The sequence below is a fragment of the Primulina eburnea genome, chromosome 18, assembly GCF_022965805.1.
Source record: "Primulina eburnea isolate SZY01 chromosome 18, ASM2296580v1, whole genome shotgun sequence".
NCBI classification, from domain to species: Eukaryota; Viridiplantae; Streptophyta; class Magnoliopsida; order Lamiales; family Gesneriaceae; genus Primulina; species Primulina eburnea.
This window is the reverse complement of record NC_133118.1, coordinates 4,233,967-4,252,805: the sequence shown is the minus strand read 5'-3', so window position 1 is coordinate 4,252,805 and position 18,839 is coordinate 4,233,967. Positions and strand designations below refer to the sequence as shown.

Sequence of the window (18,839 nt, the reverse complement as noted above, 5' to 3'; positions counted from 1 at the left end):
AGCGTGGTAGAGTATGACCAGCGTACTGACCCAGAAGAACACTTGGGAAGATTTGAGATGAGGCTTTGTTACATCAGTACTCAGATGGAGTTAGGTGCAGGCTGTTCCTGGGAACATTGGTGAGATCAGCCCATCAATGGTTTAATACGCTGTAGCCCAACTCCACACGGTCTTTCGAGGACTTTTCCACAACTTTCTTGCACCGGTTTTCTAGCATCAAGATGTATCAGAGAAATTACCTAAGCCTGTTCGTTATGAAGTAACATGAAACAAAAACTTTGCGGAAGTTTATCCAGCATTTCGACAATGCAGCATTGGAGATACCAGCGACTACCCCTGATATTATGATCAGTGCCTTTAACCAAGGATTGAGAGGAGGAAAATTTTTCAAATCACTAGTCAAGAAACATCCATTTAGCCATGATGATCTTTTAGCTCGGGCAGAAAAGTACGTGAATCTAGAGGATCCACGACGACACAAAAAGATGGAGAAACGACCTGGGGAAGTAGGGTTGATGGAGGGGAGGAAGGAGGTCAGAAGAGAGGTGTGGGTAAGAGAGAAGATGATAAAGCTAGAGGTAAAAGACAATTCTCATCCCATGTTCCTTTGAATAGGAATCGAGATAAGGTGATAGAGATGAGGGAGACAGAAAGGAGGTGGGAAAAATCGCGAAGGGTTGAAAATGATGCTGGATTGCCTTGGCCCGATATACGAGAGAGATCCTCATCCCGGAGTTGCCCAAGGTCTCGCCTGTCCCCTGGGGGTCAGGCCCTCCCTGGATAAACCACATGATAGTAGAGCCGAGAAAGGAGTGGCGGGGTCAAGATGTCCCTCGAGAGCCTGGATCCAAGCAGAATAATAAACGAGGACAAATCTCCTACGAGAGGAATGATTCATATGATCTCGGGAGGTGCTACCAATGGAGACTTCGGGCGAGTTCGGAAAGCACACGGAAGAAGGTTGGAGAACTTTGAGATATTCAGGGATACAAACTTACCACAAGATCCCGTCATCATTTTTGGGCCGGAAAACCTCTGAGGCGTAATGATGCCTTAGTGGTGACGACCATCATTGCCAATTACAGATTGACAAGGATCTTTATTGATAATGGCAACTCTGTGAATATTTTGTTCATGAGAACATTGGATCAGATGAAAGTGGAAGGATTTGAGTTTGCGTCGGTCTCTACCCCTCTGTATGGGTTCTTCGGACAGGCCATTCAGCCATTGGGTCAAATTGTTCTTCCCTTATCCGTGGTGAGTGATCCTCGGCAGGTAACCAAGATGATAATCTTTATTGTGGTAGACACTCCATCATCATATAATGGAATCTTTGGACGTCCAGCCCTAAAAGATTTTAGAGCCGTAACTTCCACCTATCATCAGAAGCTTAAGTTTCCCGTGAGAAAAGGAGTTGGAGTTTTGTGAGAGGACCAAAAATTCACATGTCAGTGTTATGAAGGGGTAGTGAAAGATGAGGGAAAAAGAGCGCGTGTGGAGGTCAGCATGATTAGGAAAAGAAGAAGTGAGTGACTTGGTACTAAAAAAGGTACAAGAAGAGCAGAGAGAAAAATTGGAACCAAAGTGAGAGGTCTTTTCAGAGCAATCGAGAAGCTTAATTCTAGAGCTTATTACTTGGAAAATACTCAAGGCAAGGCTTTAAAGAGAACCTGGAATACTTACTACCTTAGGAAATATTACCCTTGACTTTATCGTTGATGTATTTTGTTTTTGAATTTGTCCTATGTAATCGGTTGAAATTTAATAAATGCATGTTCTTATATTAGGTTCGTGGATGTTGTTGTATTATGAAGATGATATTATGAGTTAAATTTTACATACTTGAGTTATGCCTAGTAGAGGAGAAGAGTTGTGGAGATTGAAATTTTTTATTTTCCTGCTAAGATATCGCCAAGTAGATGAGTCAGGGGTGAGGAGGTGGAACTTTTATTTTTCTACTAAGACATCGTCTAGCAGGGTAGTTGATAAGTTCAAGAATTGCACTTAATTTATATAAAAATCCATTTGAATTATTCTTGCATTTAATTTATATAAGAATCCATTTGAATTATGTTGGTTTCAGACAAAATTATGCTTGGTATTTGTTGTTTTTGTGTCATGCAGGAGATAAACTACTATTTGATGATTGATGACGATTAGGGACAATTTTGACGTCAAACGTTTGATGGACGAGAGCCATAGTGCTACTGTGTGCGGGGGATAGGTGCCACAGCGCCACAAATACAGCGCCGCAGCACTATCATGCCGAGTAACAAGCACTGCGGCGCCACACCGTCGAGACTCATCAAATGGGCTTCAATCTACAAGATCATACGAAAATAAAAAAGAAGGAAAAGGGTTTGACAAAAGGGGACAGACATTTTTGGAGACAATGGACGTGAAGACAAAAGGACACATGAGACGAAGAATCGAAGCAAAAAGATCGATCACAAAGACGAAGAACGACGAATCTGGGGACAAAGACGCCACTTCTGATTTGTCATCTAATCTTTCACCTTTTTTATTTCATATGTTTCGATGTCTAAACTTTCGAACATTCGCCGTTTTTGTTTAGATTTCATTATGAACTAACTTTTCCAGTCTAGAGGATGATACAACTTTGTTGATACGATAATTTGACTCGGTTGTTTATGTGATTGAATTCCTTTTGGTTTAATTGTGTTTATTTGTTTTTGTTCGACTTCAGTTTATCAGCCATAAATGATTGTTGTCTGATTAATTCTACAACTCGGGAATGGAACTAAGATTATAGATCATTAGAGACACATCGTTGAATGTTTATATCGTTCCGAAGGCGTATAACTTTAACGAGGCTTAGGTGAGAACATCGTTTCATTTATTATTTAAAATTAGATTCTTATTAGGAATGTTTGAATCGAAGTTTGAATGACAAAATTTATTCGTCACTTGGGAGAATAAAATAATTAATTGTTCATGGCCATTAAATAATTGGAATTCATGAATATGAATTCAACCGAGAATAATTATCGTGGAAACTTAGTGAAATCACTCCTTTAGATATTTCATCTCATTGATATTTCTCAAGTCGGTGATAAGATTAATATTTATTTACAATTAACTCATTTTAAGTAAACCAAATCTTTTATTGATTCTTCTTAATAAAGTCGTGAATATTCTAATTACAAGCACTGGTATACGTTTATTAATACACTCCTCGTAGAAACGATACTTTACTCTCATATATTAAAATTTGAAAACCGTGCGCTTGCGAGCGGAAAATACGCAACAATAGTCATGCGGTGAGGTGGTGGAACTTTTATTATCTAGGCTATGTCCAGTAGAGAAGAATAGTTGGGAAGAAGGAAAATTAAATTTCACCTACTCGCGCTATGCCTAGTAGAAGAGAAGAGATGAGGAGATTGAAAATTAAATTTTACAAATGTGAGCTATGCCAGTAGAGAATAAGAGGTGAGGAGATTGAAAATTAAATTTTACATACTTGAGCTATGCCTAGTAGAGTAGAAGAGTTGAGGAGATTGAAAATTAAATTTTATCGTGAGCTTTGCCTACTAGAGAAGAAAAGTTGGGGAGATTGAAAATTAAATGTTATCTACTTGGGCTATCCCTAGTAGAGGAGAAGAGATGAGGAGATTGAAAATTAAATTTTACCTAATTGGGTTATGCCTAGTAGAGGAGAAGAGTTGGGGAGATTGAAAATTAAATGTTATCTACTTGGGCTGCGCCTAGTAGAGGAGAAGAGGTGAGGAGATTGGAAATTAAATTTTACCTACTTGGGCTGCGCCTAGTAGAGGAGAAGAGTTGGGGAAATTGAAAACTTTTATTTTTCCGTAAGGGCATCACCTAACAGAGGAGTTAGATGGTGACGAGGTTGAAGTTTTATTTTTCTTGCTAAGAACCGACTTTGCAGAGGAGTTACGAGATGATGAGGTGAAAGTTTTATTTTTCTGCTAAGGCATAGCCTATAAGAGGAGTGAAGGGGTGAAGAGGAGGATATATAATTTTTCCTGTTAATACCCAACTTAGCAGAAGAGTCAAGGGGTGAAGAGATAAAAATTTTATTTTTCCTGCTAAGGACTATTTTAGCAGAGGAGTCAAGGGCGCGGGGAATTGAAAATTTTATTTTCTTTCTAAGGCCAAGTAGAGGAGCTTGAGGTGGTGATGATGAAGGCTGGAGCCTAGTAGATGATCTTGAGGTGATAAGAGTGAAGAGCTCGAAGTATGGAGAGAAATGGTTCACATTTTGTGGGGTCCTTAACTCCTAATTGCTATTATAATGCAATTTGATTATAATTAATTAATTACATAGGAAAACGAGTTTAAATTTTCTTTACAATGAGCCCAAATATATTATTTGAATACTAAAAATAGTATTTCGTTTCACATCATAAAATATGCCCATACATAATCAAAACCAACTACATACAAACAACTCATATCCTCGGGACATGTCCCGATATATAGATACATTTACATACATACTGGGATGGACCACTAAATCTCAAATCAATCGTGACTCCCTCCAGAAGTACAATCTCGGATCTCCTGATAACCTGAAATAATTGCCATTGTCCATACACAAAGACAACAACAACCCTCTTTTGGGGGTGAGCAAAGCTCCGTATGGAACAATCATCATATATACAACAAATATCTTCACAATTATATATGATATGCAATGCATGTTTCGTGGAGATATCAGGTCAAATGACAATCCACTGAGTATATATCGGAATCAATCGAATCGCTATCAAATCAATGCTCGAGCTGGCACACCGGCCTCAATTAGGGATACTCATATGATAACGTTGAAAAAGTGCCATCAAATCTCAAATCTCAATCAATCATCGGGGCCACAAATGACTATGCTTTAAGGGCCACATAATGTCAAACATAACATCGTGTTCACAAACCCCAGAATCAAATCCAACCATACCAGGGTATCCAAGGATCATAGCTCAACGTGCATGTCATGTATCGATGTATGTAGCAAATAATGTGTGCTGACAAAATATTTTTTTATACATCGATAATCCAATCATAATGTCAAGTATGCCACATCAACTCAACAAATAATGAATATAGATACATATTCTCAATCAAAGCAATCAAATATATATCATATGATATAGATACATGTCTTATGTTACTCGATCGCAACAATACTTATCTCTTATGGTAGAGTACTTTAAATCAAATTGGTAGGAAGAGAACTCTACTCTACACAATCCAAACAAAGTATAATTTAATATGCTTTACAGAATACCTAAACATTTCATTTAAGATAATTCATATACACACACACACACACACACACACACACACACACACACACACACACACACATATATATATATATATATATATATATATATATATATATATCAAACTACATATCCAAATCCCAAAAATTGTCTTATTCTTATTTTTTATACGAGTAAAATCCAACAAAAGTGAGTAAAGGCGGCGAGGTGATCTCAATTAGAGAATTCACGTGGTTGGTGGTCTTAGGTGTGCTTAATCTTGCTTTTACCATCCTTCTTTTTCTGTAATCGGTCATTGACAATTCAAGAGTTATAAATCTGTACATGCCAAGTGTTTGTGGAATTCCCTAAATGAGTTACAGCTCCACTAACGCCATTCCTGCTGCCTTGGGCGATGGTTCTAAGAGCAATGTGGCTCATAACCAAGCTGCCACTGACACTATAGCCCATGAATCAATGGGTCCTAAGGGTTCGAGTTTGAAAAAGCCATCCTATGCTAGTCTTTTTCGCAACAATAGGGTGCCGAATGAGGATTGCCTGCTCAAATAAATTTCTTTGGTAGGGAATGAGTTGACTCTTACTTTTGATGAGATTGATACGGTGGAGGATTCTTTGGTTTTTTGCTTGGTTGGTTGTGTGGTTGGAAGAAATTGAATGGATATGCGGTTAAGAGGTGATCCGACAATGGGGCAAGAATGTTAAGTTGTCTTTTCATGCGAGTGGTTGGATTACCTTCTTCTTTGCATGTGATGATGATCGTCAAGTAGTGTTGAAAGGGGGCCGTATCTCATCTTTGGCCGATACCTTTATCTAAAAGAGATGCCATTTTTGTATCGGGTTGAGGACTTACGGTGTATCAATGAGCTTAGATGTAGATCGACGTCTTTTGTAGACATTCGATACAGTATACCCAAGTCTAAATTAGATCGGGATCCCTAGATTAGAGATAAGATAAGATCAGATCACGAGTCATTGATTCATGTAGTCAGATTAAATACATGTTTTGATGTTTGTTTATGCTTTTATATATGTTTTATATGATTGCATTGTTTATACTGGGATTTTATATCTCACCGGAGTTATCCGGCTGTTGTCTTGTCTGTATGTGTGCATGGCAACAGGTGGGATATGTTCAGGGTCACAGAGGTGAAGAAAGATCGAGTAGAGTGGAGACTACGGACTTGGACTAGAGATAGGGTTTAAACACTTGATAGTTAGTTGTTGAACCTGTATGATTGTATATTGTATCAGATTTATACTTTTGTACTGATATGTATATGAGTTTGATTCCATTACCTTCCGAATTTTTTAAAAAAAAAGTAGACCATGTTTATTATAATTGATTAAATTAGCCCCAATGATGATTAAAAAGATGATTAGCGTCCGGGTCCCCACAACAGGTGGTATCAGAGCGATATATCCTTTAAATTAAGATAGAAGAGGCTAGTGAGCGGGGTAGATTGAGGTTTTCTTTCCTGCTTTTGAATGCTAGCATGTCTTACTGCTTTAATACATGTTACTTGCTTATCTGATTTGATATAGTAATATGTTTTATTAAGACTGGATCAGCACCGATTCTAGATCAGCAGTAAGATGATCAGAGGAGGATTGAAACAGAATTGGGGTATTTGTTACTAATCTATTTGGTTATCAGATATGCCTCCGAGACGAGTACCAGAACAGGGAAGTACATCAAATCCTCCAATGGATGTCACCCCGACTCCAATGGAAACGTTACTGAAACGATTTCAATCATTTCATCCGCCAACTTTGAAAGAAACAGAGAACGCTGTGGAATGCGAGAGTTGGCTTGATGATATAGAGATACTGTTCGAATCCTTGGAATATACATATGAGAGGAGAGTGAAATTGATTGGACACCAGTTACATGATTTTGCAAAGGACTGGTGGATTACGAGAAAAAGAGCCTGGGAGCATAGAGGTACGACTATTACCTGGAATATATTTAGAACTGAATTCTACCAACGTTTCTTTCCAGTGTCATACCGAAAGGACAAGGGGGCAGAGTTTTCCAATTTAAAGCAGGGACAGATGAATATAGAGAATACGTGTCAAAGTTCTCCTCCTTGCTGAAATTTGCTCCACATGTAGCTGACAGCGAGGAAGCTACTGCCGACCAGTTCATCAATGGCCTGAACCCCGGCATTTTCACATTGGTGAACACAGGGCGACCGAGTAATTTTACTGACACCCTGAACAGAGCTAAGGGAGCAGAAGCCGGTTTGATGAGACAGAAAGGGGCTTCATTTGTGCCTCCAGCACCGATACCACAGCAACCACCTCTCAGATTTGAGGGTGGCAGCAGCAGTGGAGGGAAGAAGGAATTTCTGAAAGCCAGAGGAAAGCAATTTAAGAAATATGGCAGTAGTTCTTCCAGCTCCGGTGGTTCCAGACAGAGTCAGAGTTACACTGGAGTTTATTGTAAGACTTGCGGAGGAAGACATGCAACTGAGCAATGCCAGGGAGTGACTGGTAGTTGCAACATCTGTAAACAGCCAGAACACTTTGCTAAAGTGTGTCCACAGAGGGGACCTCAAAGGTCTCAGGGAGCCGAGTCATCGGGATCAGCAGCACAGACTGAGAGACGATCAGCTGCTGTTCACATTTCAGCCAGCGCCAGCTCAGTAACAGCAGAGGCCAGGAGGTAGCCAGACGGTTAGCCAGCCTCCTAGACAGCAGGCCAGGGTATTCGCTTTGACAGAGGAGCAGGCCCAGGAAGCACTAGATGACGTTGTGGCAAGTAACTGTTCTTTATGTGGTTACCCTGCTTATGTATTGATTGATACCGGTGCTTCACATACATTTATTTCTGAACGATTTCCATTAAGTCATGCATTGCCTGTAGAGTCTTTAGCTACTGTAGTGTCTGTCTCTTCTCCTCTGGGGACATGTTTGATATCTGTAAATTCTGTAAAACATTGTGTACTACAGTATGACGGGCATGAGATTGAATTAGATTGCATCATACTGGGGTTGTCCGATTTTGACAGTATTATTGGTATTGATATGCTGACCAAGTACAGAGCTACAGTTGATTGTTTCCACAATATTGTGAGATTCAGACCAGATATGGCTGAAGAGTGGAAATTCTACGGCAAGGGTTCTAGATCGAGAATTCCTTTAGTATCCGTACTATCTATGACTCGATTGTTACAGAAAGGAGCAGAGGGGTTCCTTGTATATTCAGTAGATTTACTGAAGTCGAGTCCATCATTGGCTGATCTGCCAGTGGTACGTGAGTTTGCTGACGTCTTCCCAGATGAGATCCCGGGATTACCTCCAGTTAGAGAGATAGACTTCAGCATTGAATTGATGCCAGGTACAGTGACGATTTCTAGAGCACCGTACAGAATGACACCAGTTGAATTGAAAGAATTGAAGGATCAGCTGGAAGACTTACTGGCCAAGAGGTACATCAGACCGAGTGTCTCTCCTTGGGGTGCTCCAGTATTATTTGTAAGAAAGAAAGACGGTTCGATGAGACTCTGCATCGACTATCGGCAACTAAACAAGGCAACGATAAAAAATAAATATCCTTTGCCTCGTATTGATGATTTATTCGATCAGTTGCATGGTTCTTCAGTATATTCCAAGATTGATTTAAGATCGGGATATCATCAATTGAGAGTCAGAGATTCTGATATCTCAAAGACAGTATTCAGAACCAGGTATGGACATTATGAATTTATTGTCATGCCATTTGGTTTAACGAATGCTCCAGCTGTGTTTATGGGATTGATGAACCGTATCTTCCAGAAATATCTCGATGATTTTGTGATTATTTTCATCGATGATATTTTGATTTATTCAAAGAATATGAGTGAGCACGCTGAGCATTTAAGAATTGTGTTGCGAATTTTAAGGGCTGAGAAATTATATGCTAAACTGTCGAAATGTGAGTTTTGGTTAAGACAGGTAGTATTTCTGGGTCATATTATAACCGGAGATGGAATATCAGTGGATCCCAGTAAAGTAGAAGCCGTGATTTCTTGGCCAAGACCGACATCAGTACCTGAAATTCGCAGTTTCATGGGTTTAGCGGGATATACCGTCGTTTTATTAAAGATTTTTCGAGTATTGCTAAACCAATTACTCAGCTGACGCAGAAGAATGCTCCATTTGTTTGGTCTGAAGAATGCGAGACCAGTTTTCTGGAGCTGAAGAAGAGGTTGACCAGTGCCCCGGTGTTGACTATTCCCTCCGGTACTGGTGATTTTGTGGTTTATTGCGACGCTTCTCACAGAGGGTTGGGATGTGTGCTGATGCAACGAGGGCATGTTATTGCTTATGCCTCAAGACAGCTTAAACAACATGAGACCCGTTACCCAATTCATGACCTAGAATTGGCAGCCATTGTCTTTGCATTAAAGATATGGCGACATTATCTTTACGGTGAGAAGTTTGAGATATATTCTGATCACAAGAGCTTGAAATATCTGCTTTCACAATCTGAATTGAATATGAGACAGCGAAGATGGCTTGATTTGCTTAAAGACTTTGATTGTGAAATCAAATATTATCTAGGAAAGTCTAATGCAGCAGCTGATGCACTAAGTCGAAAGGTATGTTCTTTATCCTTGTCGACGATTGGTGTTTCAAATAGAAGACTGTTGTTTGTCTGGATTAGCATTTGAAACAGATTATAGACCGTTAAGACTCTATACGGTACAAGTGGAACCCGAGTTGATCTTAAGAATTAAGGCAGCTCAGAAAGTTGATCAGAAGGTACAGAAATCAATATCGATGGTTAGAACAGGACATCGATCGGAGTATCAGGTATGTGATAACGTCTTGTATGTGAATAATCGTCTGGTTGTGCCAAATGTTTCAGATTTGAGACGACAGATATTGTCAGAAGCGCACAACAGTCGATTCAGTATTCATTCTGGTGGCAGAAAGATGTATAATGATTTGAAAAGACAGTTCTGATGGAAACAAATGAAGACTGACATTGCCGAATTTGTCTCCAAATGTCTGAATTGCCAGCAGGTGAAGGCAGAAAGAAAGAAACCAGGAGGGTTATTACAAAGTTTGTCTATTCCTGAATGGAAATGGGACCACATTTCCATGGATTTTGTGACGCAGTTGCCGCGTTCCTCCAAAGGTTGTGATGCGATTTGGGTCGTGATTGATCGACTGACCAAATCCGCATGTTTTATTCCGTACAAGATGACGTACAGATTTGACCAGATGACAGAGATCTATGTCAGAGAAGTGGTCAGATTACACGGAGTGCCGAAGTCAATTGTATCAGATCGTGATCCTCGATTTACTTCGCACTTTTGGCAGATTTTGCAGCAGGCTCTCGGTACGAAGTTACATCGGAGTACCGCAAATCATCCACAGACTGATGGACAGTCAGAACGGACTATCCAGACACTGGACGATATGCTGAGAGCAGTAGTGCTTGATTTTAGCACTAATTGGCAAGATGCATTGCCGCTTTGTAAATTTTCGTACAACAACAGCTATCAGACAAGTATTGAGATGATACCATTTGAAGCGTTGTACGGAAAGAAGTGTCGATCCCCTCTCTATTGGGATGATATCTCTGAAGTGCCTGAGATTGGACCTGATATGATCAGAGATATGACAGAAAAAGTGAACCTAATTCGAAAGAAAATGAAGGCAGCACAAGACAGACAGGCCAAATATGCCAATGTTCGACGCAGGCCATTGGTATTTGAAGCAGGAGACCGATTATTCTTGAAGATTTCACCTTTCAGGGGAGTTGTCAGATTTGGCAAGAAAGGGAAACTGTCTCCACGATACATTGGACCTTATGAGATTCTCGAAAAGATAGGAGATCGTGCCTATCGACTTTCCTTACCGCCTTCATTATCCGGGATACATGATGTTTTTCATGTATCATTATTAAGGAAATACCTTCCTGATGCTTCACATGCTATTCAACCAGACGAGGCCGAACTGGATGAGACATTGAGCTATGTTTAAAAGCCGATTCAGATTATTGATCGTAAAGAAAAACAGCTCAGAACGAAAACTATTCCACTTGTAAAAGTTCAATGGACTCGTCATGGCACTGAAGAAGCCACGTGGGAAACTGAATCAGACATGAGACAAGAGTTCCCAGAGTTATTTCGATGATGTAAATATCTTATACAGTTTTGTATATATACTCCTTATTGATACGATTAATGGGTTGTGATTTCGAGGACGAAATCGTATCTTAGGGGGGAGAAATGTAATGCCCGAGAATTTGATCCTAATAATCTGTAATTATTGATTTATAATTTGACATGATTATAAGAGGATTAATCGGGACACAGTTTGAATTCGATATAAAGATATATATGTGCGAGGACAGTAGCATCGGCGCACATGCGCGACCGGATACGCGCACATGCGCCAAACAGGCAGAAGACCTCGCGCATATGCGCGGAAGATGTCGCGCGTATGCGCGAGCCTATACAAGTGAGGTCCAGAAGCCATCGTACATATGCGCCAGTAATGTCGCGCATATGCACGAGACGTGTGCTACAAAGATTGAGCCACTCGTCCTTGTGCATGTTACGTGTGTATATATATATATATATATATATATATATATATATATATATATATATATATACATTAATCCTTAAAGAATTCAGAAGGAAGGAAAAGAAGCTGAGGAAGGAAATTGCTTTTGATTTCAGAATTCGATTTCCGAACAATCCGTCCGTCCAAATTTGAATCTGAGTACGACACCGTGTTTCTAGCAACGACAGCTACAACAGGACGTAAGTTTTGTTAAGATTTGAAATTATGCAATGTCCAGAATCAGATACGATTCATATATAGTGTTCTTGCCATAGTAGACATTATAGAATCGAAGTCAGATTTAGAAACAGATTGAATATGAAATTGTTATGAATTTCAAAGTTAAATTGACTGAGATGTGATGTCAGATTTGTACGGTTGTTGATTGTAAATTATTGGAATTAATAGATACTGGTTTGGTATTACCAGTATCTCAGAATTATACGGTTGTATCGCCAAAATCTAATAAAACAGAGATGTCGTGATTTGATTAAAATATTGATACAGATATGAATATTTTCATTGCCAGATTGAACAGTGACAGACTTTGAGTCAAAACTTCGATTGTATCAGAGCGACATCAAGAAATGTATAAATAAATGTTGATTCGGGATTGCACAACTCGAGTTAGGTTTGACTTGAGTTTCCCAAAATCACATACTTTATTTTATTGCATTGATATTTGCAGATTATCAGATTGATATGTTTAGTCTATTGAATGATAGCAGATACAGAGTTTGAGTCTAGGACAGATCAGCCTAGCTAGGGCAGAACCGCCAAGTCTTTGTCAGAACCGCGAAGACTCTAGACTTACGGTGTATCGATGAGCTTAGATGTAGATCGACGTCTATTGTAGACATTCGATACAACATACCCAAGTCTAAATTAGATCGGGATCCCTAGATTAGAGATAATATAAGATCAGATCACGAGTCATTGATTCATGTCGTCAGATTAGATACATGTTTTGATGTTTGTTTATGCTTTTATATATGTTTTATATGATTGCATTGTTTATACTGGGATATTTATATCTCACCGGAGTTATCCGGCTGTTTTCTTGTCTGTATGTGTGCATGGCAACAGGTGGGACAAGTTCAGGGTCAGATTTAAACACTTGATAGTTAATTGTTGAACCTGAGATGTGTATGATTGTATATTATATCAGATTTATACTTTTGTACTGATATGTATAAGAGTTTGATTCCATTACCTTCCGCATTTTAAAAAAAAAATTAGGCCTTGTTTATTATAATTGATTAAATTAGTCCCAATGATGATTAAGAAGATGATTAGCGTCCGGGTCCCCACAAATCGTATGCCTATCACATACTCTTCAGGTCTCGAAAAATATATTATATTAAATACTTCAACAATGTTTACATGAACATCATCTCGAACGTAGAAAAAAAACTTGACCCAAACCCGTATATTGTTTATACTGGGATATTTATATATTAATTTAAACGGGTATTCGGGTAGGGCGTGGGTCGGATTATATCAAACCCGCCTCCATACCCAAACCCGAAAATTCTCATACCCGATTATCCAATTATTTAATCGGGTCTAAAAATCCCTCCATACCCTCTTCTATTCGGATCGGGTATCGGATCCTCCAACGGATTCGGAGGAAATTGCCATCCCTATATATGTCCCGTCTCATCTTAGACCCGTTTCGAAAATCAAAAAGGTCCACTCCGAGTTGGACTTGGACCCGTTAAACCCTCTGCAAATTTTATACTTTAGTTAATATACAATAAAAAAAACTATTAATAAATCATTACATTCAGTTTCCAACTTTATATTTCTATCTATATCTACACATTATTTTATATAATAACTATTTTATTTTAATTTTTATGATCATGGCTACTAAAATAGAATTAATTTCTATTAAACATATGTAAATTTCGATTATTTATATCACATCTCATACCAAAATCTCAAATTTGAAACTCCAAACTTAATTATAATAAATCCTCAAATTATTCAAAAAAATCTTGTTTTCTATGGTTTTACCATGTTATAACTTATGTACCATGTCGATCTATCTGAAATGGATCGGCATGCTTCGGTTACATCGTGATTCTTGCTTCTAAATTTGATCCAGACTAGAGTTATCCATCTCAATTTTTTTTAAAGTAGTAAAAGACGTACACGCTTTGCATATATTATTATTATTTTTAATTTGATCAAAATACTAAACAATTAACACAAAATTATTTTCAATTTAGAATAGTTGTTCGATTTAAAAAGTAAGTTTTGTTTAGATTTTTTTTATATAAAATATGAAGTGAATTGAGCAGGTTTTTAATATGATAAGACGATAATTATAAATTAAATATTTTGATGTCTTTTAGAATAATCATTTTAAGAGTCTTATATATTATTAAATATAGTATCGATAATAATAATAATAATAATAAAAACAACAATATAAATAAGGATAATTTGTCAAGGTAAAAGAAAAAAGACAGTGTGCTTGTGTGGCTACAGTACAAGTGCTCTTTCAACGACTATTCTTACATCACGGATATTGCATTTCTTGCAACCTTTTTGATCTAGGGTTTTGACCCTTCTATCTCACTGATTTATCCACTCTCCGATCTTCTTACCGAGTGAGCTTTCCGTTTCTTGTCCATCTCTTCGGAAATGTTTTCTTGATCGGTTATATATGTTCATTTGGGTTGTAATTGCCGTCTTAAAGAACTTGATTTTGGGTCTTTTTGTTTCTATTTTTAGTTGTTTTTATGGGGATTTTTCTATTGTTGATTTGTGGTTGACCTTGAGTTTACGTTAGTTGAAATGTGGATTTTTGGTCATGCGGGTCGGAATTAAATTTACTGGATTTGGTTTGTTTGATTTAGGTCATGCATGCTGTTTAAAGTTCGTTTCTTGTGTGGAAGTGAGATAATTTGGATTTCTGCTTCGATGTTTACCGGAATTTGATGTTGGGTTCGTTTGATAAGGTTGATATATGCTGAAAGATTTGAACTTTGTGGGTGATTGATTACGAGGGCTAGTTGCTTTCTTGGTTGGGTATTTCCAATTTGCAGGTTTGAAAATTTTCTTGGTGTACATTTACCCGCGAATGGTTCTGTTTTATGTGAGTGAACTGAAAATTTATCTATTAAAAACTAAAGAGATAAAAATAAGGTAAAATTAGAAGAATGGTGCATGTTGAACTTATGCAGTTGGATTTTCTGTAAAAGAAAAGGATCTTTTAATATGCTGAGGGAAGAATCTAGTTGGGGCGACTGATCGGTGGAGCCATGAACTAGATAGAAGGGGGTGAAACAAAAAAGTTTGTTTATTTATTACTTTCTTTTGGGGGTGGAGCCATGAACTAGATAGAAGAGGTGAAACAAAAACTTTTATTTATTTATTTATTTATTTATTTTTGGGGCTAGATACAAGAGGTGAAACAAAAATGTTTATTTATTTATTTTTATTTTTTTTGGGGCTAGATAGAAGAGGTGTAACAAAAGCGTTTATTTATTTATTTATTTATTTATTTTTGGGGGGGTGGGGGGTGTCGGTGTCGGAGTCACAATTTGATAGAAAATGTGTTTGCTGGAAAGATACAGATAACACACGAAAACGTCCCCGGGCCATTGTGTAATTACTAGCACTGCAGTTGATAGACGATCATAATTCATTAAATTCTGGATTGTAGATCAAAATCTTCTTTTGGCGTAAATATGAAATTTTTTGGAGGATGAGAGTTAAACTTTGATTTATTTTTATCACTTTGTTGCATGGTGTCCCGACTTTATAGCTTTGAGTCGAGGAACTTTCCTTCATATCTCCACTTAGAGCTGTTTCTCCTTTGTATACATTATGTGATGCAAATCGTTCCATTGTTGCTACATAATTATAGTTAATGCTTTATAAAAACTGGTTTTGTAAGCTCTTGTTATAACATATTGATTCACGTTTACTTGGATGATGTGTCCACTGTGGATATGGGCTCCTAATTCTATCATTTATTCTGGGAAATAATAAACTTTTCAGCTCAAATCTACTCAAGTTCTTACTTTCCTCGTTCGTCAAATGAAGCAAACCCGTCAATTTCATCCATGTGTCCTTTCTCTGGTTCTAGTCATTCGCATAAACAAAGCACACTGTTGTTTTTTTTCCCTCTATGTACTTGAGATGGTATTTTTTGTAAAATTTCGCTGTAAGCATGGACGTGGTAACTCTATTTTGAGTCTTTGACAAAGTATTAATCTTACTTATTAGCTTCCTGCATAATAATATATCCTCCTGTTATTGACCGTAATAGTTCCTTAATATCATCGAGGTGCAATTTATGGTGTACTGCTTTTACCGGATTAAATCTTATGATAGTACTCATCTTTGCTGAACAACTCATCTAAATATGACCACTCTTGCTTATTTCGGCTTGTCGGTAAAACTATATACATCTATCTGAAAAGTCAAGCTAATCATTGTGAAAATTATTCCATGTAAAATTGGGTTAGAGTTCTTACTTTTGATTGTATAGCTTTGCTTTCCTTCATGTTACATGCTGGGACAGGTTGCTAGATAACCCTTATACGAATTTAAAGCTTCCCTTTGGATATCAGATGGATGACTGTGGGCATCGTGAAAATGGGAGGAACAAGCCTTCTCAGGGTCAGGTAGCTAGTTCTAAGTCACATTTAATGGCATCTCCGTTTAAGTTTTTCATCTGGTTTGATCATATTATGGAGATTTTGGATGTCAAAGGCCGTCTTCCAATCGGTGTTTCGTGATATGTTTTGGTTTCAGTGGTTGATGCAGCATCAGCCATCAATGAAACAAATAATGGCGATGATTACTGAAAGAGATGCCGCTATTCAAGAACGTAACCTGGCCCTTTCCGAAAAGAAGGCCGCCTTAACAGAAAGAGACATGGCTATTTTACAGCGAGATTCAGCAATAGCAGAACGGAACAACGCCATAATCGAGAGAGACAACGCAATCGCCGCTCTCCAATATCGAGAAAATGCTATGAACAATGGCAACTTATCTCCATGCCCTCCAGGATGCCAAATTGCACGAGGAATAAAACATGTGCACCATCCTCAGCAACAAGTACATCATCCTCAGCAACTCATACACCACCAAGCTCCATACAATTCAAGGGATTCACATGTGACAACAGACACCATTCCATTGTCACCAGTTGCTCTCGAGCCGGCAAAAACTCGCCGTACAAAACGTCCCAAGGAGGCAAAACCAGCTACCCCGGCCAAGAAAACTTCAAAATCTTTTAAAAAGGTTAAAACGGAAGGCGAGGACCTTAATAAAACCATTTTTTCAAATCCTGAGGAATGGAATGGCCAGCTCGGTGTGGGTTGTGGCAGTGACGACCTTAACAGGCAGCTAGCTGCATCGAAGCCCGATTGGAAGGATCAGGGTCTGGGATTGAACCAGGTTGCTTTTGACGAATCAGCCATGCCGGTTCCTGTCTGTTCTTGCACTGGGGTTTTAAGGCCGTGCTACAAGTGGGGTAATGGAGGTTGGCAATCTTCATGCTGCACCACGAATTTGTCGATGTATCCTCTCCCAGCTGTGCCTAACAAGAGACATGCTCGAGTTGGTGGTCGAAAAATGAGTGGCAGCGCATTCACGAAGCTGCTCAGCCGGCTTGCTGCCGAAGGCCACAATATATCTAATCCGGTTGATCTCAAAGACAATTGGGCCAAGCATGGGACAAATCGCTACATTACCATCAAATAAGAATTTGTGGAATCTTGCCTACAAGAGCATCAGCGTGCTAGTAGGATGCTGAAGAAGGATGAAGCTAGCTGTTACATGAGGTAGCCGGTTAACTACCGGACGTTATCACTTCAAGTCATTTTCATTCAAAAGCCGATGCTGTCTTCTGTATTTTTGTCGTATGCATGAACTTAGATGGAGGGGAACTTGGTAATTGTAGAATATGTGTGAGCATAAAACAGAAGAAAAATCTGCCATCTTCTGCATGTAACCTATGATGTAAATTATAAAGCATCTCTTATTGTATGTCTTCAGCATATGTATCTACATTAATTAATAATGTAGATGAGTGAAATGATCATTGAGCCTGGCCGAAGCCAAACCTCTTGTATGTGTGTAGCATCACCTACAAACCAAATGACATCACCTTTTGTGATTTTTTTTTAAACGTCTTTAAACATCATTTTATACATGTTTTGTGATTTTCATTGATGCAGTTGTTTGAACAAATTATTGCGTGTGTGGGGAACGATGTGTGCCAAAACGTGATTGAAACTTGTAGAAAATCTAAGTTCTTGTTCAGAGATTGTACTCCTCAGTTTGATAGTATGTTATAATCTCTATGTTACTCAAAGATTATAATTCACTATCCTCTTATTCAAAAGATAGATTGGTAGTTATTCATACCTCTCAAGACCAAATGTGTGTTAGGTAATCGGTTACTGAAGTTTCACAAATCGGAAATGAAAATCCAGTAAATCAAGTTGTTAATGGACATGTTAAAGATATGAAATTAATTATCGAGTACATTAGCACTGAACTGATGATTGCAGATCTTTTGACAAAAGGAATGTCACCATTGAAATTTAAGGATCATACAGAAATAATGAGATTTGATTCCTTCATTTAATTTGTTATAAGAACAAATTAATAAAACTTTGATGTGATATTTTCTCATATTTTTTGTGCACACATTCATTGATTCGAGAAATATCAATAAAGTTGGACCTCGAATAAACATTAGGTTTATTCATTAAGTTATACAGATTTGAGATACATAATACATTGTAATATATGGAGATAATACACGTTTTTAGAGGACATATCGCCATGATTCATGTGTTTTGTTTTCTCCATGGTAAAAGAGATATATGTGCCAAGTGTGAGAATGTAAGAAAAATGGCTCATATCAAAAGAATAAAACACGTGTAGGAAATGACGACGGTCATATCCTACATTTTTTAAAAACGGTACATGCACCGCCCCAACTTTAGAAAATTGAGACGTGTATGTGTATCTTCTTTT

The 18,839-nt window shown here is 38.1% G+C and overlaps 1 protein-coding gene across 2 annotated transcripts; it reads left to right on the top strand.

The window, feature by feature from the left end:
• The first annotated feature begins 14,300 nt into the window (after positions 1 to 14,300).
• On the top strand, positions 14,301 to 17,916 carry LOC140819304 (protein BASIC PENTACYSTEINE6). 2 transcript variants are annotated; one of them, XM_073179311.1, is made up of 3 exons: positions 14,301 to 14,446; positions 16,418 to 16,471; positions 16,602 to 17,916. In XM_073179311.1, the coding sequence occupies exons 2-3, from the start codon at positions 16,418 to 16,420 to the stop codon at positions 17,553 to 17,555; spliced, it is 1,008 nt and encodes a 335-aa protein (XP_073035412.1). In that variant the 5' UTR covers positions 14,301 to 14,446; the 3' UTR covers positions 17,556 to 17,916. The 2 variants fall into 2 exon arrangements, with proteins under 2 accessions (XP_073035412.1, XP_073035411.1); XM_073179310.1 differs by having other exon boundaries at positions 16,369 to 16,471.
• The last annotated feature ends 923 nt before the right edge of the window (positions 17,917 to 18,839 follow it).